At 43.8% G+C, this 25,586-nt stretch overlaps 1 protein-coding gene across 4 annotated transcripts in view; it reads right to left on the bottom strand.

Moving 5' to 3' along the window:
- PXK (PX domain containing serine/threonine kinase like) overlaps positions 1-25,586 on the bottom strand; it is a 75,747-nt gene that overhangs the window by 11,147 nt on the left and 39,014 nt on the right. For 2 of the 4 annotated variants that reach the window (XM_079933476.1, XM_079933474.1), the window contains exons 5-17: positions 20,065-20,142; positions 19,488-19,561; positions 18,686-18,760; positions 15,636-15,740; positions 14,756-14,857; positions 14,131-14,292; positions 13,582-13,699; positions 12,244-12,322; positions 9,523-9,571; positions 4,964-5,041; positions 4,344-4,430; positions 3,831-3,900; positions 724-786 (exon numbers count right to left, since the gene is read on the bottom strand). In XM_079933476.1, the coding sequence (XP_079789602.1) occupies positions 724-786; positions 3,831-3,900; positions 4,344-4,430; positions 4,964-5,041; positions 9,523-9,571; positions 12,244-12,322; positions 13,582-13,699; positions 14,131-14,292; positions 14,756-14,857; positions 15,636-15,740; positions 18,686-18,760; positions 19,488-19,561; positions 20,065-20,142 (1,140 nt within the window). The remainder of the gene's footprint in view (positions 1-723; positions 787-3,830; positions 3,901-4,343; positions 4,431-4,963; positions 5,042-9,522; positions 9,572-12,243; positions 12,323-13,581; positions 13,700-14,130; positions 14,293-14,755; positions 14,858-15,635; positions 15,741-18,685; positions 18,761-19,487; positions 19,562-20,064; positions 20,143-25,586) is intronic. The other 2 variants (XM_079933477.1, XM_079933475.1) reach the window with 1 other exon arrangement.

Below are 25,586 nucleotides of genomic sequence, written 5' to 3'. Positions count from 1 at the left end.
GGCTTGCAAAATGGTTAGGAGAGAGCTATTAGTTCAAAAAAAGAAAGAAGAAAGATAGCATTATGAGGCCACTCCACAGAATTAGAGAGAATTTTTATAAGTATTCCCTGAAATAAACTCTTTTTACATTTTTCAAACAAAACTCCCAGTATCTATCTGATTTAAGTCACAAACGCAAAACAAAGGTTAGCTAGCCACAGAAAAATATTCAGGTGATGAAATGCAGAGCAGAATAAAGCACAAATAGTTATCAGGAAATCAGAAGCTCGGTGGGTAGTTCACTCCCACACCCAGGCATTTCACCAGCTGTGCCCTGTGACAAAGCCGACACTGTGGCTGGTCTCCCTGAGGAGAGAGCCCTGGCAGGACCGGGCCCCCGGGCAGCAGCACGATTGTTTTGTTCAGCTGAGCGCGTACCCAGACAGGCTGTGATCTGAGGAGCCTGCGTGAGGCTTTTCAGTAGAGAGAGCGAGCTGGAGGTGGGGGCAGTGAGCAGCCCTGAAGCCGACCATCCCGCTCCCCGTGAAATCCGACTCTAGAGACCTGGACCCTGGTCTCTCCCAAGTGACACTGCTAATCTGCGCTCCCACTGGTTTCTCTGGAGGAGGCTGGTCCCCTCTGACCCCTGAAATGTTTGGGCCAAGGTGAGAAGAGAAAGCCCCACCCTTCTCCCGGGCTGGTGCAGAAGGGGAGGAAGGCAGCTTTCTCTTCCTCCTCACTAACCTGCTGTGGAGGGTGGAGTCGGCGATGACGGGGATGTGAGAGGTGAGCTGGCCCCAGATCCTGCTAAGAGAAAACACAGAGAGACCCTCATGGGGACCAAAGGAAGACATGTGGGGCTTGGCCGGAGCCGGCACCCACCACTGTCTGAGAATCTGCACTGGGCTGAGTGTGTGAGCCTTGTGGGAAAAAGCGAGGCTGGGCAGAGAATTCAGGGACGGGACCCCTGACCACAGGCGTCCAACCCACTTCCTTCCCCAGCCCGCGCTGCCTCCCACTGCTCCCCACAGCCTGCCTGGTTTGCAACCAACTTTGTGCAATCCAATGGCTTACGCAACTGGCTGCAGTTTCTCTTCCTGACCCAAGCCCTGTCCTCGGGTAATGAAAGACAAATGACAGTGCCACAGCAGTAGAGGTGACAGAGAAGGGCAGGACCATCTGGGGGAGGTCTCTCCAAAAGAAGCGAGAGTTCCCCACCACGTCCACCCAGGAACACTCTCTGGAGAAGTTCCGTTTTACCAGCAGGCACATTCAATTGATTAGGATCAGCCTACTCAGTGTGTGGATTTCCCAGGCCTTTTCTTACCTGAAATTCAGTAAATACCATGATTTACATCAAAATAGTGTGCACATTCCCATACGCTGCATGCTTTTTCTGGACCTAGTAACCTTTTTATATTTCAAATATTGCCAAATTCCCAGTATCTCCTCCATTGCTCAGAAATCCCCAGAATACGTCCTCCTGGCTTGACATGAAAGTAGCCCAATGAGCAGATGGAAGCTCCCACATGAGCCCCCTCCCTCACATGGCAGTCCTATCAAGGGGTTACCAAAGCTCCTGGAGGGCTGAGGCCATGCCCCTGAGAAGCCACTAGCTGTCCTGGGGCAGCCTCCCACCACCTCCCTCACACCCACAGGACGTGGGGGGCACAGCACGGACACTGAGCACGAGGAGAAATGTCCTAATGAAGCCACACCTCCCTCCAGCTGAAGACCCTTCCACCATCTGCAATATCCTCTCGTCTCCCTATAAAAGGGAGAGGCGTTTCACTGAAAAAGATGGTGAAATTCAACCCATCCTGATATCATACTGCTTGTAGTGCTAACACAGATTTTAAGGGGGAGAAGGTTTGAATTTGTGATTCCAGTGGGGTGTGGAGATGATCTATACATTTCCATCAACTGCTGCTTTGCTTTCCTAAACTCCCTGAGGTGGTGTCTGGGGGTCCTTGGCGTCCCATCCAGCTGCATCTGGCAAAGAGCCTTGCAGGCAGGCAGGGCCTCAGGAAGGTGGAGTACACCAAGCCAGGCTTCCTCTGCTTTATAAAGAAGTAGATGGGGCTTCCCTGGTGGCGCAGTGGTTGAGAGTCCGCCTGCCGATGCAGGGGACGCGGGTTCGTGCCTTGGTCCGGGAGGATCCCACCTGCCGCGGAGCAGCTGGGCCCATGAGCCATGGTCGCTGAGCCTGCGCGTCCGGAGCCTGTGCTCCGCAACGGGAGAGGCCACAACAGTGAGAGGCCCGCGTACCGCAAAAAATAAAAAAATAAAAGAAGTAGATGCTGGACAGAGTGCCTGCCAGGGTGACAGGCTAGTTGGAGACATGAGTCTCAGCCTAGTGATGACAATGACTGGCCTATGTCCATCCCATCAACCATGGAGAAAACAGACCTCCAACTCTGAAATTACCCGCCGGCCACAACAGCCTCCAGCCCCTTCTCCTCTCCTAGCCTCCATCCCCAAGGAGCCTGCCTTGGTCCTCACAGGGACCTCCAGGGCCTGGAGCCTCCCCTCTTTCTCTTCCCTCCAGAGCCCATCTCTGGCTTGGCTCTCGAAGCAGTGGTGCGGGCATGATTCCCACCCTCCCTCTGGAGTCTATGATCTTCTTCCATCCCAACTCTTCCAATTTCAGCTCTACCCACACTGCCTGCATTCTCTGGCTATGGCTAGACCAGCCTTCAGGTCTTGCGAACCCCTCACTTCTTCTTCTCTTGCCCCTGGCAGATGCCTTCCTCACTGGCTTCCCTGAGAAGACCTGAGAAGGCATGAGCTGTGAACACCCTCAATTTCCTCCCTTCCTTCCACTTTTAAACACCTCTAACTCTTCACCTACCCCTCCTGGCTCCTGACACCACGAAGGGATGGATGGGTTTCCTCCAAGGCTGAGACTGACAGCTGGGCACTTGATGCTAACCCTTTGACCCCCAGCCCCCTCACTCCCCCCAACAATCACTCTCTCTTTTGCCATCTTCAACTTCTCCGTCTCTACTTGGTCCTTATCCCGCCTGGAAGTATATGCAGCTATCCCTCAACCTAAAAAAACCCTCCCCTTCCTTTGGCCCTCCAGGGCTAAACCAAAGCTGCCCGTTAGGATGAAACCTTCCCTTCTCTATGTGGAACTCTACTTCACAGATCATAAGGCAGAAGACCTAGAAAGTCCCAAGGGATCACTTGATCTGATTTCCAAAGATGGGGACATTAAGGCCCAAAGCCAGCAGGGCTGGGCAAGGGGCATCCAGGAGTGACAGCAAGGATGGCTAACTCATGACACTGCACTCTGTGCCATCTTGGCCCTCCTGGAATGTGGCTTTTTGCGATCCCCACACACTATAGAGGCCTCTCCTTGATGCAGGAGGGCCTATCCTTCTGCCATGTGGGCACCAAGCAGAGGGCGGGATTTACGGCCATTTCAGTTCCTACAGGCTCTGCTGATAAACAGGAGGCCTTGCACTGTAAGTTGGGTGGGTTTTTCTTCCAGGGCTGATGCTGCCATCAGTGAGGAGGCTGGTTACCCAGTAAGCGCTGAGGTGCCTTCTAGCACTTGAGTCCTGTGAGCCTCCGAATGCTGTGGCAATCCTTCCCTGGGGACAGAGTTCTTTTGTCCTCTGCACTGGTCACCACACTGCCCAGGAGGACCCAAGAACTCTTGACTCCTGGTCCTAACCTTTGGGCCCTGGGCCCCACTACAACCTATAACCAGTTACCTGAATTATTGGCCTGGCCCCACTACAACCTATAACCAGTTACCTGAATTATTGGCCTGGCCCCACTACAACCTATAACCAGTTACCTGAATTATTGGCCTGGCCCCACTGCAACCTATAACCAGTTACCTGAATTATTGGAGTTGCTGTATTTTGCTGAATGCTCTTCATTATTTTCAACAGCAGATCGTTTTGACTTCTTTAAAAATAAAAAATAGAGGGGGAAAAGCGAAGAATAAACATACCAGAATAAAAACATTTTCCAGGCATAGTTAGACTAGCTACACACAAAGTCATATTTGGTCTCATAACTGAACACAGTGAAGAAGCCACAAGCCAAAACTAAAGGGAGAAATAAAACCAAGAATGCTGAGTTCACTCTCTCAGGCCAGTCATTTCCCGCAATTACATTAAGGCCATAATCAGCCCAGCAAGCCAGGAAACTCTATGGTCCATTTCTCTGCTGATATTATATGGCTTTTCTTTCAGAAGCTGCAAACCAGTCATCTGGAAATGGTTTTAGCTTTCATGGAGATAAAGCACAGAATCTGTCATTAACTAAATGGGCACCATTAACCTAGAACTTTTTTCACATCTAGTCACGAATTCGCAAGAAAAAATTCAGAGAGACACCGGACTTACCTTTCGAGCTAAGATCTTCCTCTTTTTTCTTTCTTCTTCGGATCCATGGTGAGACTGAGCTCTTGTCAGTCTTCGATGCTGGTGGATCTTTAAGAGACCACAATTCACCACAACTGTAAGCATATCCTACACTAATGAAAATCTCTAACATGTTTTGCCAAATCAAATCATTTGGATGAAAAATCTTTCCTTGCTCAGCCTGTCTGCCTCCAAGCTTGGGTCTGGATGTCTGGGAGAAGAGTGTGCCAGCAGATGAAGACCTTTCTCTCTCCCCGAGTTCCTTCCTGCCTTTCTCTCTCTTATGGAAAATGAGAGTGGTCCCCAGCACCCTTAGAGCATGGAGCATGTGTGCCCCACCACCACCCAGTCTTCCCTGATCATAAAGGAGGACTGCTCTTTGTGGACATGTTTGTTTCCCCCACAGGCTGAGGTCCTTGAGGGTAGGACTGTGAAGTACTCAGCTGTCTTGTAGCACTGAACATGGAGCCTGGTCCAGAGCAAGTATGCAAGAACTGTTTATGGAATGAACACTCAGTTACAAGTAAATCACTGTGATCACCACAGCAGAGGATGGGGACACTAAAAGATCAAAAGGCAATGAGGAACTATTAGCAATTTACCTGTTTCTGTTCTTCAATTAGCCTCTTTTCTATACATTCTTTGGCAATTCTCAATGCCTCTTTTAACTTTGTGGGGATCTGAAAGAAGAGAAAGTACATAATCTACTGAGTAAAACAGCTGGAGAGTCTCTCAAGTCCCAGTTTGAATAAAAAACAGTTGCTAGTCAAGGAAGAGGACACCTGGAATGAAATCAGTTACAAGCTGTCCACTTGACTCCTATCCTGGCCACTTCTGGTATCCCCAAACACACTCACCTCATTAGCATGTTTTAGCAATAAATATATAAAACTAACACATAAATAAGCATGATGTATGTTTCAAGTATTTCAAGTTATTCTCAAGGAACCCCAAATTACCAAAACAATCCTGAAAAAGAAGATGGAAACTGGAGGCCTCACGCTCCCTGATTTCAAAATGTGTTACAAAGCTACAGAAAACAGTGTGATACTGGCAATAAAGACAGACACACAGACCAACGGAACAAACAGAGAGCCCAGAAATTAACCCTCATGCCAAAAGCACACAGTGGGAAAAGGACAGTTTCTTCAATAAATGGTGCTGGTAGAACTGGATATCTACATGCAAAAGAATGAAGCTGGACCCCAACCTTACACTGTATGCAAAAATTAACTCAAAATTGGATTAAAGACCTAAACCTAAGACCTAAAAACATAAAACTCTTAGAAGAAAACATAGGGAGAAAGCTTTGTGATAATGGATTTGGCAATAATTTCTTGGACAGGACACCAAAAGCACAGGCAACAAAAGCCAAAATAGACAAATGCGACTGCATCAAGCTTAAATCAAGCTTAAAACTTCTGAACATCAAAGGAAACAATCAACAGAGTGAAAAGGCAACCTACGGAATAGGAGAAAATAAATGGAAATCATACATCTGTTAAGGGGTTAATATCCAGCATATATAAAGAACTCCTACAACTCGAAAACAAAAACATAAGTAATCAATTAAAAAATGGACTTGTCACCAAAAATGGATTATGCCACAATAAACCAGAAAAAAAAATAAATAAAGAGCAGAAAATCAAAGGAAAAAATGGCAAAGGACCTAAACAGACACTTCTCCAATGAAGATACACAAATGGCCAACAAGCATATGGAAAGATGATCAATAGCTCCAATCATGACAGAAATGCAAACCAAAACCACAATGAGATATAACCTCACATATTAGGATGGTAACTATCAAAAAAACAGAAAATAACAAATGTTGGTGAGGATGGAAAAAATTGTACACTAATGGTGGGAATGTAAAATGGCACAGCAGCTATGGAAAACAGCATAGAAGTTCCTCAAAAAAATCTAAAAATAGAATTACCATATGATCCAGCAATCCTGCTTCTGGGTATATATCCCAAAGAACTGAAAGCAGGATATCAAAGCATGCCCCATGTTCATTGAAGCATTATTCACAATAGCCAAGGGATGGAAGAAACCCACATGTCCATCGATAGATGAATGGATAAATAAAATGTGGTATATACACACAGGGGAATATTATTTGGCCTTAAAAAGGAAAGAAATACTGTCATATGCTTATAACATGGATGAACCTTGAGGACATTACACTGGGTGAGATAAGCCTGTCACAAAAGGACAAATCCTGTATGATTCCACTTATATGAGATATCTAAAAGGTAAAATGTGTTTGCCAAAGGGCTGGGGGTGGAAAAATTGGGAGTTGTACTTAAGGTGGTTCTCGAGTTTCGGTTTGCAAGATGAAAAAGTTCCAGAGATCTGTTACACGACAATGTGAATACACTTCACACCACTGAGCTGTACACTTAAAAATGGCTAAGAGGATACATTTTTACATGATGTTTTTATCATAACTAAAAACAAAAAAATATATAAAGCTTATTGGAACACACACAAACAAATTCAAGTAATTATAATATTCTATAACTTCAGAGGGATTTTCTCTGTGAAAGACTTATTTCCTCCCTCCCTCCCTCCCTCCCTTCCTTTCTTTCTTAAGACTTATTTTCTGAATTTCACAAGATTAAGTTTTTTCCTACTGGAAGATGCTATTAACAAAAGCTTAGTGTGGTTCTGAGCTTGTCATTTCTTAATTTATTAGTTTTTCAAACCATGAGGAGTTCAGGCCTAGAAAACAGACACCCAGACCATGTTCAACTTTTTGTCTCTATTATTCTTCTAAAAATTTAAGTTTAGGGAACTTCACTGGTGGTCCAGTGGTTAATTTGCCTTCCAGTGCAGAGGATGCAGGTTCGATCCCTGGTCGGGGAACTACCACCCCACGTGCTGCGGGGCAACTACTGAGCCCGCGTGCCTCAACTAGAGAGCCTGCGTGCCACAAACTACAGAGCCCATGCGCTCTGGAACCTGTGTGCCACAACTAGAGAGAAGCCTGCACGCCACAACGAAGAGGCTGCGCGCCACAACGAAGAGCCTGCATGCCACAACTAAGATCCGACGCAGGCAAAACCAAATAAATAAATTAAATGAATATTAAAAAAAAATTTTAAGTTTAAAAAAGTTTTGAGTAGGTAATACACAGTGATATGGTTCAAAACTCAGAAGGCATAAAAAGGGTATATCCACAGTAAAAAACATCCCACCTAGTCCCCCACCATGGAGGCAACCAACATCGCCAGTCTCTCGTGTATCTTTCCAGAAAGAAAACAGACATACACTGGTTTTTAAGATCACAGTGTCTTTGCTGCAGGCTCTCTGGCTTGGAGGAAGAACAAGGGCTGATGATAACCCCTGGGCTGGACTACTAGGGTTGAGGAGGGCATATTTATTTACAAGGCTGAATGCATTTCCTGAAGAGTTTCAGTAACAAAGACATGAATTTAAGTTTTTTTTTTCCTACATCAGATCCAAAGAAGCTATTATTGTCAGAACTCCTCTAACTGGCAAAACAGGACAGAGGAAAACTTCTCCCTTGCCTATAAATCTTCTGACCCCACCTTGTTTGGGGTTTTCTTTTGTTTTTTCCCCCCCTAAATGTAATTTCTTCGTAAGAGTTTTACAGGTTTTGGGGGAATAGAGAGAGGAGAAAGAGAAATACCCTTCATCTCACTACCCAAAACAATGCTAACAGTGAGCGCCCAGCCCTGAACTAGGCGTTCTCAGGGATCATCTCAGTTGTCCAGTGACAACAGACAAGTTTTACTCACCAATTCTACACAACGAGTAAACGTAGACCCAAAGAATAGGTCCTTGCCCATATATCAGTGGCTCTCAAATGAGGGTGATTTTGCCCCCGTCCCCTCCCTAGGGGACGGTTGGCTGCATCTGGAAGCAGTTTTCACGGTCACACAGTTGTGGGGTGGAATGAGAGTACTGCTTGTATCTAGTGGGTACAGGCCAGGGGTGCTGCTCAACATCCCACAACGCACAGCAGAGCCCCGGCAACAAAGAACAGCGACCTGGTCCAAAGTGTCAAAGGTCAGGGCTAAGAAACCCTGCCTTAGATAAATGGCTGGTATCATGAAAGCAAAGCAAGGCATCAACCTGGTTTGGGGGAGTTCCAAAGCCCCTGCTCTTTTTTTTCTTCCTTTTTTAAAATTGGGATATAGTTGTTTTACAATGTTGGGTTAGTTTCTATTGTACAGCGAAGTGGAGTTCCCTGTGCTATACAGCAGGTTCTCATTACTTATCTATCTTATATATATTAGTGTATACATGTCAGTCCCAATCTCCTAACTCATGCCACCCCCGCTTCCCCCCTTGACGTCCATACATTTGTTCCAAAGCCCCCGCTCTTTGCATAACACCACATAACACTGCCACTTCCCAGGATACTTCCTTCCAGTCCTTATTCTAGACAGAGGTATTTTTTTCTTACACACTGTATTTTATATCCTGTTTTTTTCCCTTAGCCCAAATAATAATCATTTTCCAGGCTACTACAATGTCTTTATAAATTTTACTTTTATTAGATAAAACATATTTAATCCAATACATGTACTTAAATTATTAAGCTATTCCCTCATTATAGGATATTTAGATTATTTGCAATTTTTCTTTATGTAAAATAAAGAAGGCTGCTGGCCATTCCCGTTCCACAAGGATTAAGCTGCAACCCATTGCAATTGCCCCCGAAGGTTCACGCTGGGGGGAATTCAGGGTGGAGAAAAACAGGAAGCATTCTGTGCTTTGGATATACAGGACCCTAGGGAGTTAAGATGCCTATCTAAGGAAAAATTTCAATGACCCCAGGTTCTTGGCATCTTTCATACATAGAAAAACACTAAAATCATTAACTTCAGATATCTGTCTTCTGTGATTAGCAGTAATCTTTTCATGCTTGACTACATGTTTTTTTCCAGCAAAAAGTTCATATATATCCTGGCCCCTCCCCTGCCTCTTCATAGTTCCTTAGAGTTATCTGAGAAGCTGTCTCCCGGCTACTGTCCTCAGTAAGGTCCCCAAATAAAAACGCTCTTAAGTGTGCGCTTTTCCAGTCCACACTTATAAATACTGTACCTTCTTTTTTTGATTAAAAAAGCGCTAACTTTCCAAGTACACATTCATGTCACAAACCAAGAAATGATATAATTTGCTTTACCTTAAACTGTGGCTTTTCGGAAGTAGTTAGCAGAACATCACTGAATAATCTGTAAAGAAAAGAAACAAACAAATATCTTTCTTAAACCAGGTGCACTCCCAGAACACGATCAAAGCAGAATGAGACATTTTTTGCCCATCAAGTCCCCCCCAACATCTCCCGGCCCCGAGCCAATACACCATCTCATGTTTATCAAACTCAAAGGAGTTTCCGGGCCACCCAAGGTGACCTCCAGAAACCGCCACTCCGCCACTCCCCACCATCTCGGAGCTCTCCATGGGGACTGGGTCAGCTGTGTAGGGGAGCTGATTTCCCCACTGAGGGGTGACAGTCTTCTCACGCTACATAGTGAATTAATTCACGTTTTGAAAAGAAATCTGCACATTATTTATTGTATTTATATCATATTGCAAATAATATATGCAGTAGATATTTCTAAACAGAATAATTGGCTTTCCTTTTTTTTTTTTTGCCCCAGAGGAGGACAAAATTTATTCTAGAGCTCAATATAATAAAAACATGAGAGTAAGTAAAAAAGGAATTGTTCTGATTGGAATCCAATGAGAAAATAATTTTCTTCTAAGAAAAGTAGTGTTTCTCATGCTCTCTTAAAAAGAAATAGCAGCTCTGGGAGAATATCAATTCTCTCTTCAAAAGTGTGTTTTTTGTTTTTATAAAGGGAGCTATTTTTTTTTAATAAATTTATTTTATTTATTTTTTGCTGTGTTGGGTCTTCATTGCTGCGCGTGGGTTTTCTCTAGTTGTGGCGAGCAGGGGCTACTCTTTGTTGAGGTACGCGGGCTTCTCATTGCGGTGGCTTTTCTTGTTGCAGAGCACGGGCTCTAGGCTCATGGGCTTCAGTAGTTGTGGCACGCGGGCTCAATCGTTGTGGGTCACAGGCTCTAGAGCACACGCTCAGCAGTTGTGGCACACGGGCCTAGTTGCTCCGCGGCATGAGGGATCCTCCCGGACCAAGGCTCGAACCCGTCTCCCCTGCATTGGCAGGCGGATTCTCAACCACTGTGCCACCAGGGAGGCCCAAAAGTGTGTTATTAAAAACAACAGCATGAGGAATTCTGAACTGTTTTGGCTAAAACAGGTCAGAGAATTTAAATGGTTGTCTGGGCAGTGCCCAAAAGGCTCTAAGTAAGTCTTTCTTTGAATGGTTCCCCTTTTTAAAAAACAGGAACTACATCACAAGTACAAGTGACAGGGTTAACTTTTCCCCACAGCACTCCCTGGGCGGCCTGGAGGTGGAGACAGAACTCTCCCCTTCAAGGCCGAGGGTCCACTTATTTCCAGACAACACGTTTTGAACTGAACAGAGTTCACACCTCTCCAAGTGCTGTCTCAAGGCTGAAGCCCACACGGTAGAAAGACTTAAGTGAAGAAAAATTATCTGGATTCACTTTAGAACTGGAAGATTGGGAGAAAAATGTAAGAGCTTTGGAGCAGGGGGTGCGACTACAAACCCAAGTAAATTAACATGGATACAAGCTGTTCCCTAACTACAAATGCATATGTTCTAAAAGTGTGTGTGAAAATTGTTTTGTTTCCCTGACTAGATCTATTTTTCCACGTTTACACTGTTATTAATGGTGGCTGGTTTGGGGAGGGAGGCACCAGTGTCAGTCAAACATTAGGAAGTCACATCCACATGGTGGGGGCTTGGGCCGCTCTGTCCATCACAGCCTCCCCAGGGCCTAGGACTGTGCCGGAGCTGGAGTAGACTTTCCCTAACACAAGGAATCTGAAGTTATCACCGCCTCCTCTGACCTCGGGCTGTATGTACCTCAAGCTGTCCCGCCTTATTTCCCCATACAATTGTTTCCCAAATACGTCTGTTTACAGAGCACTGGGTAAGTCGCAAGGCACAGAGTATGAGCTGAATCAATAGTAAGCATAACTAACATTTAATAAGCTCTGCTTTAGTAACTGGCACTGTACTAGGAATCATTGCAATAAATCCTCCCAACAGCCCTCTGAGGTGGGGGCTATTATTGTCCCCACTTACAGACGGGGAAACTCAGCTTCCAGAGGTTAGGAAACCTGCCCAAGGTCACCCAGGTAGAAGTGGTAAGCCTGGGCCCACCCCCAGGTCTGTCTAACCTCAGACACATGCTTCTTAACCACCCTGCTGCCTTTCCATGAAGGAATAGAAAACATACCTAAAGGAAAGGCCCCAAAGCACTATTTCACCCACCTCAGTTGACTATTCATAACCCTGTTTAAAGGAGAATGTCTCCTGAGCTCTACGCCCCAGCACAGTGCCTGGTACACGTCAGACGTTAGATATGTGTTACCCAGTGAGGAAATGAACAAACAAGTGCAGGGGAGGCCAGAGCCACGGTGCCCTCCTCCGAAAGGCCAGAACCTCCCCAGCCAGCGGCTAGCGAAGCAGCCACAGCCGTGGGCCACGCGGTGCACTGAAACAGGGTGGCCCCCCTTCAGTACCTCCCAAGCGGGAAGTCCATGTATACAACGCCAACATGGACAGGGAGAGACACATGTGAAGATGACATTGATGTGAAGAGACAGCAGTCAGGCTGTGGTGCAGAGAGGTCACAAGGAAAGGTCAGGACATCATGCGGCAAGTGACCACCAGCAAGCAGGTCACGGTGACTCTGCGGGGACGCTGTTGAGTCTCTACCAGGACCAGACACTTGGGCTAGTGGTCAACACGGTTAGGAGGGTTACAGCCAAGGTGTGGGATTGACTTACGGCATCTGTAAGAGCCGGGAGACGGTGGGCATGCCATTTTTACAGGCTTCACAAGACAGCGTAGACTCCAACACGGCCACTTGAAATGAACAGATACACATTTTAGTTCCACAGAACATGCTGGCAAATCCACTTGGTGATGAAAAGTTTGACACCGCTTTGCAACAACTGTCTGCGGGCTGATCAGGACAGTGTCAAAACTCTTCACGCACAGACAGATGGCATACGTGCCGGGGAGGGGGATGCTGGCAACACTGACACTACTGACGCCTCAAAAGAAATGGTTCAGGAACCACATGCTGACAGAAAGCTAAATATATTCCAGAGATAACTGGAGGAGGGATTCAAGATATCATCCATAAATATGTTTGCTCTCTGAAAAGAGAAGTAAACACTACACAGAAGTAAAATTCTGAACCTGAGTGACATTTCTCTGCTTGCCTGCTTTTAGTCAAAACCATTACACGAAATGCCAACTGTTAGTATTGCACCATCCCACACCCTGGATGATGTAAACAAAAGCAGCCAGATTTTTCTACTTGCAGGTAACTGTTCAGTGTCAGCTGTTCTGTTCAAACTCAACCCAAAGAAGTCTCGGGGCCTGTTCTCTGGAACCATCTCATTTGATACAAAACTAACACTGGTGGAGGGTTGCCCCACATGCCTGGAAGGCACAGTGGTCCAAGACCTGCCCCGCCCTCCGCTCCCTCTGCTCTGGCAGTGAGTTCTGAGCTGGCTGTGGAGGGGATGAAAGGGTCCCCGGATGACTCTGCATCAGTCCCCACATCCCTTCTTCTTACAGGTGCCCACTCATCCCCGCACTCGCTTCAGCCCCCTCAGTAATGCTAGAAGAGCTCCTGGATCCTGGTGCCAGGTATCTGCATTCCTGTCTGCCTTTCCTAGCCCTAGGCTTGCCAGGCTCTCCTCTACCCTGTGTCTAGCCTGTGGCTGTCCTCGCAGGTCTCTCTCCAGCCTTGGTCTGACTCCTGACACCTGCCTGAGTCCGCAAGACTGGCTGCAACTTTCCTGCTCCTGGCTCCTGCTTCTGTATCAGACTCAGTCTGGCCATACTTCTCTTCACATTCTCTGGCCTCCAAAATTCTAATGCATGTTATAAAATGTCCCCTGAGGTTTCAGGTAGCCTGACAAATAGACAAGCTATCTGAATTCTCAGGGAAATGCATTTGAGGAAGTCACTCAAATTACTTTTATACGAGTAAGACTTTCTGGCTGTGGAACGTAGCAACTTCCTCTGGGTCTTCCCTGGACTCTGGAAAGAGGGTGAGTAGCTCTGCACATTACAAGGGCCCAGAAGCCCCCTCCACACCCCATACTGACCCACAGCCATAGACGGTGCAGGAGGGAAGGAGTCTACAGGCACTGAGTCTGGCGGTCGTCCGTAAGTCATTTCATACAGTAAGTGGCCAAAGCAGTGGACGTCCACACTCTCCAATGTCTGCAGAAGAAAAGAGAGCAGTGGCGTATTTGGCCTTTGCTTTGGCTTTGTGAATCCCAAGCCTCCTGCCCTGGGCTTCCACTAGGAAACATGGCCCAGGGGCAACCCCACTCACAACTGGTAGTGATGACCCAATTCCAAAGACTTCTGTAAAAGCTCACAAAGCATTGCTCTGACCAAAGGTCTTGGTCCTACCCTCCATGGTATTCCAGTCACTGGTTCTATGCCCTCCTCGTCCCAGCCACCACCTCAACTAGCCTCTTGGAGAAACAGCAGTGCTGTGGGAGAACAGCGCCAACAGGCATGCCTACCCCAACTGTACCTGTCACTGCTTAGTGCATATCTCTTACAGTGACAGATCATGCATCCTGCCATGGGGATAATTTACACCTAAATATAAACCTACTGTTTCATGACTTTCAGCAACTTACATTGATTTTCCTGAATTGTGAGAAATAAGATCGGTAGAAGGAAGGAAGGCCCAACAAGGAATTCTCAAGGTCCAGCAGCCGGCAAGCGTCCCCTTCCAGCATCACGTTGGAAGCATGAAGATGCCCATAAGGGAATCCCTTGTCATGGAGAAACTTTAGTACCTATTAAAAACTAGGTAGAGGTCACATTCTCCACCCCCCAACTCATTCAGATACAAGACAGGTTAAACTTTGCTTTTTCAGTCAATATATTTTGAAACAAAACCAAACTGGTCACTGGGGAGATTACTAGAAAAAAACTGAACAAGATAGCTGTCTTATCTTGGCACCAAGATAAAGATCAACCGAAAATAACACAAAAGTTGGTACTTACACAATAAAGTTCTTAAATCAGACACTAACTTAGGAATTTCCAATAGCTAAGCTTTTGGAACTTTGTTGATCTAAATTACTGCCTTAGTCTCAAATATTTGCTTTTTGGGATAAAATATGACAATGTCTCCAGTTTATAAGCCATCAGACAACTTAAACTACTTTGGATATTGCCTGAGAACTTTCCCAAAAGAGTATGGTGAGGCTGGGTGAAATTCCAATGCAACTTACACCAAAATTAAATAACTCTTACCTCTAATATTTGCCGCCCATATGTTTTTATTTGCTGAAGTTCAAGGCCTTGAATCTTCTTAGGGTTGCAGTACTTCCTTAGGAATGGGTCTTTTGGTTTTGCCTTTGGAAAGGAACAAAGAGCGCATAAGAAGGCAGGAGACTGGTTGAATTCTACACATGGCCTCCCTGAACAGGCAGGACGCTAAGAGGCTGGGGGACACCAGATGAGTCCAGCTGGCAGGATGTGGGCTCTTAAATACAGCAGTCTGCACAGTTAACAGAAAGAGGCTGACCTGGGTTCCAGCCTTTCTCTAGTCCAGTGAAGACGCCGAAGTCTTGTATACTGTTAGAATTCTTCAGTATTGCTTTTTTTTTTTTAACATACAGAAGTGTTAATTACAGTTATCATGTTGTATACTACATCTCTAGTACTTATTTATATTACTTATCTTACAGCTGTGAGTTTATACCTTTTGACAGCCTTCTTCCACTTCCCCCTCACCAACCCCCTCCCCACCTCTGGGGACCACAAATCTGACCTCTTTTTCTATGAGTTTGTAAAGCTTCTCAGTATTTTTTTAAAATTTTTTTACAGCTTTATTGAGATAGTTCAACATTGCTTTGTTAAGTCAAAGTCATAAACTTTAAAACGGACCTAAGAGCAGCCTACAATGTAATGGATATAATCATGTAATGTTCAACCTTCCCTCATGTGGAGAAAGGAATGCTCTTTAGCCAAATTGGGTAGTTTCTATTGCTAAGATAAAAATTAATTCCAAATAAAATTAAAATTAAATCCTCAGGGCCTAGCTTCTGGAAGCCTAGGGATCAAGTATGAATAACAGGTTCTTAAGGGACTTGAGAACTTCTTTATGACCATGAATTTGCACCACAAGTACCTTGTAGATCAGGTCCTTCAAAGTTCCTTTTTCATTAAACATTCTAATTAGCAATGCTGAGGATTCGTTAGCTGTGGCAAAGGTAACACGATAGATGTAAGGGTGCTGCCAAAACAAAAAAGAAATTCACGTTTATCTGCATCAGCATCTACATTCCTTTTAGATCCAGGATCTGGTTATGCAGAGTCAAGTACCAGCTCGATAGTTTAATTGCACATAAATGCAGAATATTCCCGGAACACGTGGCATTTTCAAGTTATTAGATGGCCAACTAGTAATTCATTTTTTAGATGAGAGAAGGAAGGTGAACTATAGTGACAAAAGGAAGTGGATAAATGATGAGCTAAGCTCTCCAAGTGAAGGTGCCTGCTTTGGTCCGAGTAGTCTCACAGTTCAGACAAAAGTGTGGTGCAAGAGAGAGAAAGTCTGCATTTTTGGAACAGTGGTTTTAATATTCTGCCTCTGTAAATTGGTAAGAAATACAGCCAAATCCTAGAACAGCAAGTGGGAACAAGGATAAATGTGTCTTCACTCACAGCTTTGCCTAACATTTCACACTGCTGTTTAGTGACAAGCCTGGGAGTTTAACAGCCAGGAAACAAGCAACAGCAGCCTTCTTTCGGCATTATGGCCCTTTTCCAGGGCAGCTAGCATGAATCTTCCTGTCCCTCTACTGGAGTGTGCAATGGATGTCGACAAAGCGGGGTGGGGAGTAAGACAAATTGTTTAATGACTGAAAGAAAAGTCCTCACGTGACCTGGAATTTTGGTTACATGGACCAACTGGCTTCAGGTATTACAGTGTCCATTAGCTCAAAGGAGTACCATGAGCATTTAAACCCTTGGGAGCTGGGCTGTGCAAGGACTTGATGAGCAGGGACTGAGTGCGTCAGGGGATGGAAGGGTGTGCCCAGTGAAATATAGTAAATTAATCATGAAGTTTCTCCTGATTATCACAGCGAAGCGACTGCTGCTGATATTTTAATGGCTTTATTAAATATAATTCACATCCCATTATAAAGTGAACTCAATGGTTTTCAGTACACTCAGAACTGTGCAACTATCACACAATCTAATTTTAGAACATTTTCATCACCTCAAAATGAAACCCAATGAATACAATAAAAGTCCTTGAGTCCATATTGATTTAAACAGACAAAGAAGAGAGAAGAGGAAGCTATTCCTTACAGAATGCCAACTAATAAATAGAAGAGGAATGATGGAATTAGAAAATCTCTATGAATGCTAAAACCAGTGGATTTGATAAAAAACAGGCTATTTATATAGTCTCAAAAAATCTCCTTCAATTACTTATTAATTCTAGCTATTTATCTTATAAAAATAATTAAGGAAGGGTACAAATGTTTAGCCAAAATTGTTCACTATGGCTTTTTTTTTTTTTTAATAAGAGCAAAAAACTAGAAGTGATCCAAGTGTCTAATAGATTAGCTGAGTGAATTGAGGTGGAGCCAAGGATAATTCTAACGCGGCCAGTAATAATGATATTATACTATATTTATTAACAGTAAAAGATGTTCATGGTATACCATTAACAACAACAAAAAATCAGGTTTTAAAACAACATCTATATAATTTTTCAAATATAATCATATAAAATTCTAGAAAAGTAACAACTGGACATTTTGGTTCATACTTCTGGTTGGTTGGAATTATGGGCAAGTTTTATTTTACTTTTGCTTATCTGTGTTTTCTGAGTTTCTGTAATTAATATGCACCATCTTTTTATTTATTTACTTTTGTTTGTTTGTTTGTTTTCGCCATGCCACATGGCATGCAGGATCTTAGTTCCCCCAACCGGGGACTGAACCCATGCCCCCTGCAGCGGAAGTGCGGAGTCTTAACCACTGGACCACCAGAGAAGTCCTGCACTATCTTCTTTTTAAAAAGCACATCCATTCCAAGAAATTTAGAATTAGGTGTTCACAGCCTGTGTGACACAACTAATCAAACTCAAAGACCACAGCATTTGTTTTTTGGCCAGGCATCACACCTCATTAAAAGCTTCGTTTTGCTAGCCTGACAAGACACTCTATCTTCAAGAATGAACTTGCCAGGACTTCCCACGTGGCGCAGTGGTTAAGAATCCCCCTGCCAATGCAGGGCACACAGGTTTGATGCCTGGGTCCGGGAAGATCCCACATGCCACGGAGCAACGAAGCCCGTGCACCACAACTACTGAGCCTGTGCTCTACAGCCCTTGAGCTGCAACTACTGAAGCCCGTGCACCCTAGAGCCCGCATGCCGCAACTACTGAGCCCACATGCCACAACTACTGAAGCCCTCATGTCTAGAGCCCACGGTCCGCAACACGAGAAGCCACCACAATGAGAAGCCCGCGCACTGCAATGAAGGGCAGACCCCACTCGCCACAACTAGAGAAAGCCCGTGTGCAGCAATGAAGACCCAACACAGCCAAAAAAAAAAAAAACTTAAAAAAAAAAGAAGAATGAACTTGCCAACCCAACTGGACAGGTCAGATTAATTGTGCTCATTCAAGGGTCCCACAACCTCATGCATAAAACAGATAAAGAACATCAACACTAACTCAATTTTCTGGCCAGATTACTCTTTTCCTTAAAAATTTCTGCATATATTTTGAAATACACTTATGACATTCTTTCCACTGAAAGCCTTCGATTAGAATTCTTCATGCAGTTTACCTAAAACTGTATCAGTTCTGTTTTCTCAGGCTGGAAAGAGCTCTTTCAATTCACTGATACAAACGTCCTTACCAAGAACAAGAGGCTCAGAGAAGTGGCTGCTTTCCTCTTCTGGTATTTGCTTAAAACACAAAAACTACATTTACATTACCACATGTGTCATGGATTGTCTAGAGGTCATGAATGTCATTTAAATGGCCTCTGATCTATGGGAGTAGCCCCGAGCTCTCTCAGTCTGAAATGAAATCCACTGTACCTCTCCATTCTCAAGCCTAGAGACTATTTCCGGCTCTTCTGTCCATGGTCACTCATGAGAAAACACTGTGAATCTCTCATCAGCACCAAGAATAACAGAAGGACTTGTACTCACCAAACAGGATGGCAGAAGTTTGATTAGACACTGAAAATCTTTATCTGACAGATACTTGTCAGGACCAAGGTCAGCCTGCAAACATGGGAAGAAATATCAGGGTGCTGTCTTGGTCATCAAAAGAAAAACTCCTTTTAAGTCTTTCCTTTTTTTCTTTTTTTCATGTTTCTTCCTTTTTTTTTTTTTTGGCAGCGCCACATGTCTTGCAGGATCTTAGTTCCCCGACCAGGGATTGAGCCTGTGCCCCCTGCAATGGAAGTGTGGGAGTCCTAACCACTGGACCGCCAGGGACTTCCTGAGTCTTTCCCTTTTTTTTAATCTGTCCAAATATCTAACTGTAAACCAAAGATGAAAACCACATTACTTCTTGCTGTCTCACTGCCTTTTTGGAGAGACAGCATATAAACATACAAATACTAGGACTTAACTGTAATCTTACCTAATTCCATTAATCAAGTGTATCACTAGAACTCTCAAAGTGATAGATGAAACAAAGTATTACCCAAGTATCTTCTTTAAAACAAACTGCCCAACTGTCAACCCTAAAGAGGTTACAGAGAACTATTTTAAACTGTTTGTATTTTTTCCAAATGTTTACTAGTTGATCAAACATAATCACATCGATACTACCAAATGCATAAAAAAGTGACTTAAAATGACTCTCCTTTGATGTGTGACTAAGGAGGCCTTTACATCACTCAGGAGCACAATACAATTTTGTAATTCTCTTGTCAATATCTGCTTTCATAAACCCATCTGAAGTCCTTGAAATGAGCCTGAAGCAAAAAAAGCTACAGCTTACCCAGCTTAACACTAGCCGCTCCTTTGGCTGATTTTTAATCTTCATCAAGAAATATTTCTTCCTTATCCTCCAACCTGTCATAAAAGCAGAGATGTGTTTATAGCTACATGATTTTACACCGATATGTTTTGGTGACCAAGTAATTAATAAAAATTAATTTTGGAAATATTATTCATAGCTATATAGGCACCATTAAAAAACTATCTGGTAATAGTGACATGGTAAAAGCTGAACTAAAAAAAAAAAAAGCAAAGAAATTACTCTACTCATGGAAAAGGGAAAACAGCACTTCAGTTTAGATTTAGTGAAAAAGGTAAAACAAGAATGAATGATGGTTCTGAAACTATTAGTTACTACCATCCAAATCTTCAGATGGAGCTTTAACCAAGATTCATTAAGTAATAAAAGTTAAGGACTGCATCCTAAAACCGTACGGAGGCAAAAAGAAAAAGAAATCACCTGCATTTCTTATGCATTTCACCTGCATAAAAACTTTCTTGGGATACTCATAAGAAAGCATGACAAAGAACCCAGTTCTCTGATCTTTCTTAACAAAATGGGCATGGCGGTTTCTCACCTATGTCTTTCAATGGTTCCACCACCTCCCACTTTGGTTCTGATCGGAAGAACATGGAAACCTGTTGTAAGGCAATCTCTGCAAAGATATTTTAGAAACTCATTAGTCAAACACTATCAGGAAAGTGCCATATGCTTAAAATATTATTCTTGCAAATGAAATTCTTATGGTCTATGACCTTCTTGAAAAACTTAATTATAAAAAAAATGAACACAGACTAAATAAAATGTGGGATTCTAGACTGGATCCTGGAATAGAGTAAGATCATTAATGGAAAAGCTAGTGAAATCTGAATAAAACTATAGTTAAGAGTAATGTACCAATGCTAATCCCTTAGTTTTGACAGATGTGCCATGCTTACATAAGATGTTAACATTAGGGGAAAACGGGTGAGGGGTATACGGAAACTCTGTACTATCACTGCCATTTTTTCTGTAAATCTAAAATTACTCCAAAATAAAAGGTTTAGTAAAGAAAAGAAAGTAACTACTAGCGGAATAATTACTTATACTGGAAGATCTAAAATATGCAAACTAGTTGGCTTAACCCAAGAATTCAATATATGCACCAGACAACAACCCGAGCACAAAACTCAAAGCGTATTGTAAGCTCAGCTTGGAAGAACATGAAATGTTGCTCCAAGTGATATTTATCCCGCCTTCATTCCTCATGAAATTATAGCTTTCACCAACAAAGAAGCGATTAGCCTTAAATATATACATACTGGAAATAAAAGCCAGTGTTTTAGAAAAACATCCATGTACAGCAAAAATATGGTTCTACGGTGGGAAATTACCGTATGCCTGTTTACTGGAAAAAAATCCACCCTTCTCTTTGTGTTTATTTATCATGAGAACGTTTCCCCCTTCTAAGAAGACAATGAAAAGAGGAAGTTCTTTAAAGTTCACTGTATAAGGAAATTATCAGAATAACTGTGTTTTTACATTTCCTGCAAAAAGCAACATCTATAATTTGCTATTTTCCCTCAATGTAGTGAGTGAATGAAGCCACACTGGATCCCTGAAAGCAAAGAGCAATCCTGCAAATTCACTGTGGAACTGCACCTCTGCCTAGCATTAGTTACATCCCAGGCACGAGGGATTTAGCAGAAATGTTTTCCATGTGTCAAAATGACCTAGTCTGGAATTAACTACGCCGAGAACTAGGCAAACAATATCATTTTGATATATTTTACAGTACATTATGAATTGAAGTTTGGGGAAGAAAACAATCTTACTGACTCAATATGTAAAGTGTCAGTGTTGTCCACACAAAAGAGAACATGAGATGACAGACACAGAACAGACTCCATTTACATTTGTTTTAACTACTCCAATGTGACAACACATTTGGAGAGGTTCGGAGTGGAAGAAGCAGATGAATTTTTATAACCGACACTGGGAACTCTGAACCTCCTCTATAAGTAATGCGGATATAAAATGCTTTTAGTATTTCCAAAATAACTTGAACATAAACTGCTTAAAAAGATATTCTTTTACGTGAAAATCATAACAACTTTGAGGAGGATTATGAAAAATAATTTTCTAAATGGGATACAATGTCATTCTCAGAGACTGTAAAGGACAATTGGTTCAAAACTAACAGTGACTCATAATTCCCCACAATATCATTATTCCACAATGTTTACTGTACGCTACTATGTATTATACATTGTTTTAGGAATGGGTGAAACAGCTGTGAGCAAGTGGAATATGGTAGATTTGTTACTGGCAAATTAAGGACTAGAAAATAGCTTTTTTTACCTTTGGGGTCAGGGAATTGTAGACAGGACATTTTCTTTCCTCTGAACTATGATTTATTGTCAGTAAATCACAGGACTACCATGCTCCCGATATTAATCCCTTCTCTCCCCAGATTCAGGTAACACACTTCCAACCTAAACATCTACTCCTCTGCTAAGAAGCCCTTATTGGGGCCCCATTTCCTTCCCAAATCAAGACCAGGCTTCTAGCTCTGGCTCTACCTTACCCTTCTGTCTCTACCCCCCACAGTGTATGAACCTCACACTCTTTTCACTGAGATTTGCCTGCCAAGGCCCCTGAAGACTGGTCTACCTCCACCCCTTGGCATTTTCTATTCCTATCCATCTATCCTTTGAGGCTTAGCCCACATTTGCTGCTCCCCTAGCCGGGACTCCCTCCCTTCTTCCCTCCTCTGCACACTTCGGTGCTACACGTGTCCCTCTTCTATGGGATCCTGTCTCACATTAGGGCTACTGTCTTCCACTAGACTGTGAACTCTGGCTGGAAAGAAATAACTTAACAGGGCAGAGCCCACAGCCATACGAAAATACTTCTTTCTCTCTGGGAGCACTGGCCCTTGCCTCTTGGCCTGGCTAACTTCTACTCACCCCGCAGATCTCTATGTAGGTATCACCTCTTCTGGGAAGCCTTCCTCCATCTTCAGATCTGGATCATCTGCACCCTGACCCCCACCCTCAAGGTGCTGCCATATTTTTAACCTGCCACAGTCTTCTCCTGTCAATCTCCCTGCAGAAGTGCCACGGGGTGGGCATGGGATTAGGAGACTATTCATTCCTCGGTGCTGTATTCGTAGCACCTGGCACATAGTAGGTACACAATAAATAGCTGATGAAGTAAGAACTAAGGGTTCAATACATGTTCAATGGATGTGGACACTCCCTCCCATTAGAACATGAAATCCATGAAAAGGAAGGCATTTGCCCTCCATTTCTCTAGCACTGACACATGGGAAAAGCTGCATGCTCGGTAGTTGCTGATAAACAAGCCCCAGACAGGAAATGCAGAGCGATGCCTTCAAGTCCATCCTGTGCTTCCCTCAGAGCTCAGACTTCTCAGCTCAGAACGTACCAGCTGCCCCCACTGTGTGCAGCCTTTGACGTCCTAGATCCCAGCCCCGTGGGATGACTAAAGGGAATAAACACTGACTCCTCCCATCCCACAACTAGGCTCCAGATACCCCAAACTACTACAGCATGTGATATTGCTGCGGCCTGCAAAGCGGATGTGGGCCTCCAGCCTCTCGGAAGCATCCTGCTCTTGTTCTGAATATAATCTCATCTTCCCTCCCAACCTCCCCTCCTGCCCAATCCCTCTCTCACTCCCTCCTTCCCTTCATCTTGGAGTCCTCTACTATCTGACCTGTTCATAGGATTCCTGGGCTTTTAGGACTAGAAGAGAGCTTCGACACTACCTGGTCCACTGTCCCCACCCCCACCTCCTGTGTTATAGGTTGGGACCTCAAGGCCTACAGAGTGGAGATGCTGCTAATAAAAAAGCTGGGACCAGGACACAGGCCTCTTGATTTCTGGTCCAAGTGACTTCTGCGTGGACATTAAAAGCTTCCTTACGGAGTCGTTTACCGGGCAAAGACGGCTACAGTGCAGTGAAGCACCTTGCTAACAAGATGAATAAGGTGGTGTGTGTGTGCGTGCATGCCTGTGTTTCCCAACACAAACCCCTCATGACCGGGAGACACCTGTTTTCCCTGTACAGTAGCTGGCCCTCAATTAGACTTTCTAATTCAAATGAACACCCCAAAACCTGCCCTCAACAAAGCACCAAGGACCTATTTCCCTTCTGTGAATTTGGTCATAAGGAAAACATACGAAAAAGAAAAAAGGGACCAGCAATCCCAAGCTGGGGACCCAGGGAGGAGACGAGGCAGCTGCTGATGTCCTCCGAGCTCCTAGTCACCCATCTCCTGGGGAACGGCTGTTATCAACAGTTCCCCTCCAACAAAGCACCTCTGGGCTCAGTCAGAGCAACAGGCAGGAATGTGAGCATGGTGATTTCGGCCACATTTGAATGCAGAATTCAAATCCTGCTGCAGTGAAGCCGGGTGGTGAGCACAGACCATTTGGAAACTGATGAGAGGTAGAGACGTTATCCACATTAAAGGGAAACTGGCTCCGCTTAGGGAAGTGCCAGAAGTGTGAGGTGTGCAGGGAGCCACGCTGTAAGTTTTGGGAAACCTGAACAAGTCTGTCTGGCTTTTCGGGGAATGGCTCAGTTAAGATGGTGTGGAGGAGGCGGCCTGGGTTTCCCTTTCCTGAGGCTGCTGGTGAGTCAGCATAGAGGAAAGACAAGTTCTGACATTTCATGCAAAGGGGGAAATAAATCAGCATTTCTCTGAAAACAGCATCCATCCCTTTACATCAGGACTGTGCCCTCTAAATAGCAGCAGCTTCTCGAGCATTTGAGTTCTGGCAGGAGCCTCTGACAATTTTCTTATACTCCTGCCCACATCTGCTTTGGACTCCTAACTGTCTGCCATGCTGGGAGAGGGGAAAGATCAGGACAAGAGCAGCATGTGAGAGACGTACAATAGAAGGAAATACAGGGATCAGACAACCTTCCAGGGGTTGAGGAGCATTTCAACTGGGAAACATTCAGACACTGGACACTTGTACAATCATACAAATGTGCAACCCTAGGTAAGGCCCTTCTTGGGGGGGGGCACTCATGTATAAAACGAGAGGGTTCTCCTGGAACTCATCAATGAGCTCGGTTAAGTTGCAGGATACAAAATTAATATACAGAAGCTGGTTGCATTTCTGTGTACTAACAACACACTATCAGAAAGAAAAAGTAAGAAAACAATTCCATTTACAATCACATCAAAAAGAATAAAATACCTAGGAATAAGTCCAACTAAAGAGGTAAAAGACCTGTACTTCGTAAACGCTAAGACCCTAATGAAAGAAATTGAAGAGGACACAAACAGATGGAAAGATATACCATGTTCATGGATTGGAAGAATTAGTATTGCTAAAATGACTGTACTACCCAAGGCAATTTACAGATTCAGTGCAATCCCTATCAAATACCGCTGGCATTTTTCACAGAGCTAGAAGAAATAATTCTAAATTTGTACGGAAACACAAAAGATCTTGAATAGCCAAAACAATCTTGAGAAAGAAGAACAAGCTGGAAGTATCATGCTCCTGATTTCAAAGTATACTACAGAGTTACAGTAATCAGAACAGTATGGTATTTACATGCACGTGCACACATGCACATGCATATACAGAGAACAAAGGAACAGAAGAGAGAACCCAGAAATGAACCCATACTTCTATAAGCAGTTAATCCACGACAAAGGAGGCAAGAATACACTATGGAGAAAAGGCAGCCTCTTCAATAAATGGTACTGGGAAAACTAGACAGCTACATGCAATAGAACCAAACTGGCTACTCTCTCACATCATATACAAAAATAAACTAAAAAATGGATTAAAGATGTAAAATAAGACCTAAAACCATAAAACTCCTAGAAGAAAACATAGGTGGTAAGCTCTTTGACACTGGTCTTAGTGATATTTTTTTGGTTATGTCTCCTCAGGCAAGGGAAAAACAGAAAGCAAAAACCAACAAATGGGACCTAATCAAACTTAAAAGCTTTTGCACAGCAAAGGAAACCATGAACAAAACAAAAAGGCCATCTACTGAATGGGAGAACATATTTGCAAAAAATATGGCTGACAAGTGGTTAATATCCAAAATATACAAAGAACTCAT

The sequence above is a fragment of the Stenella coeruleoalba genome (genome assembly GCF_951394435.1).
Source record: "Stenella coeruleoalba genome assembly, chromosome: 10".
Classification (NCBI taxonomy): Eukaryota; Metazoa; Chordata; class Mammalia; order Artiodactyla; family Delphinidae; genus Stenella; species Stenella coeruleoalba.
Note: the sequence above shows the minus strand (reverse complement) of the source record. Positions and strands in the feature narration are given on the sequence as shown.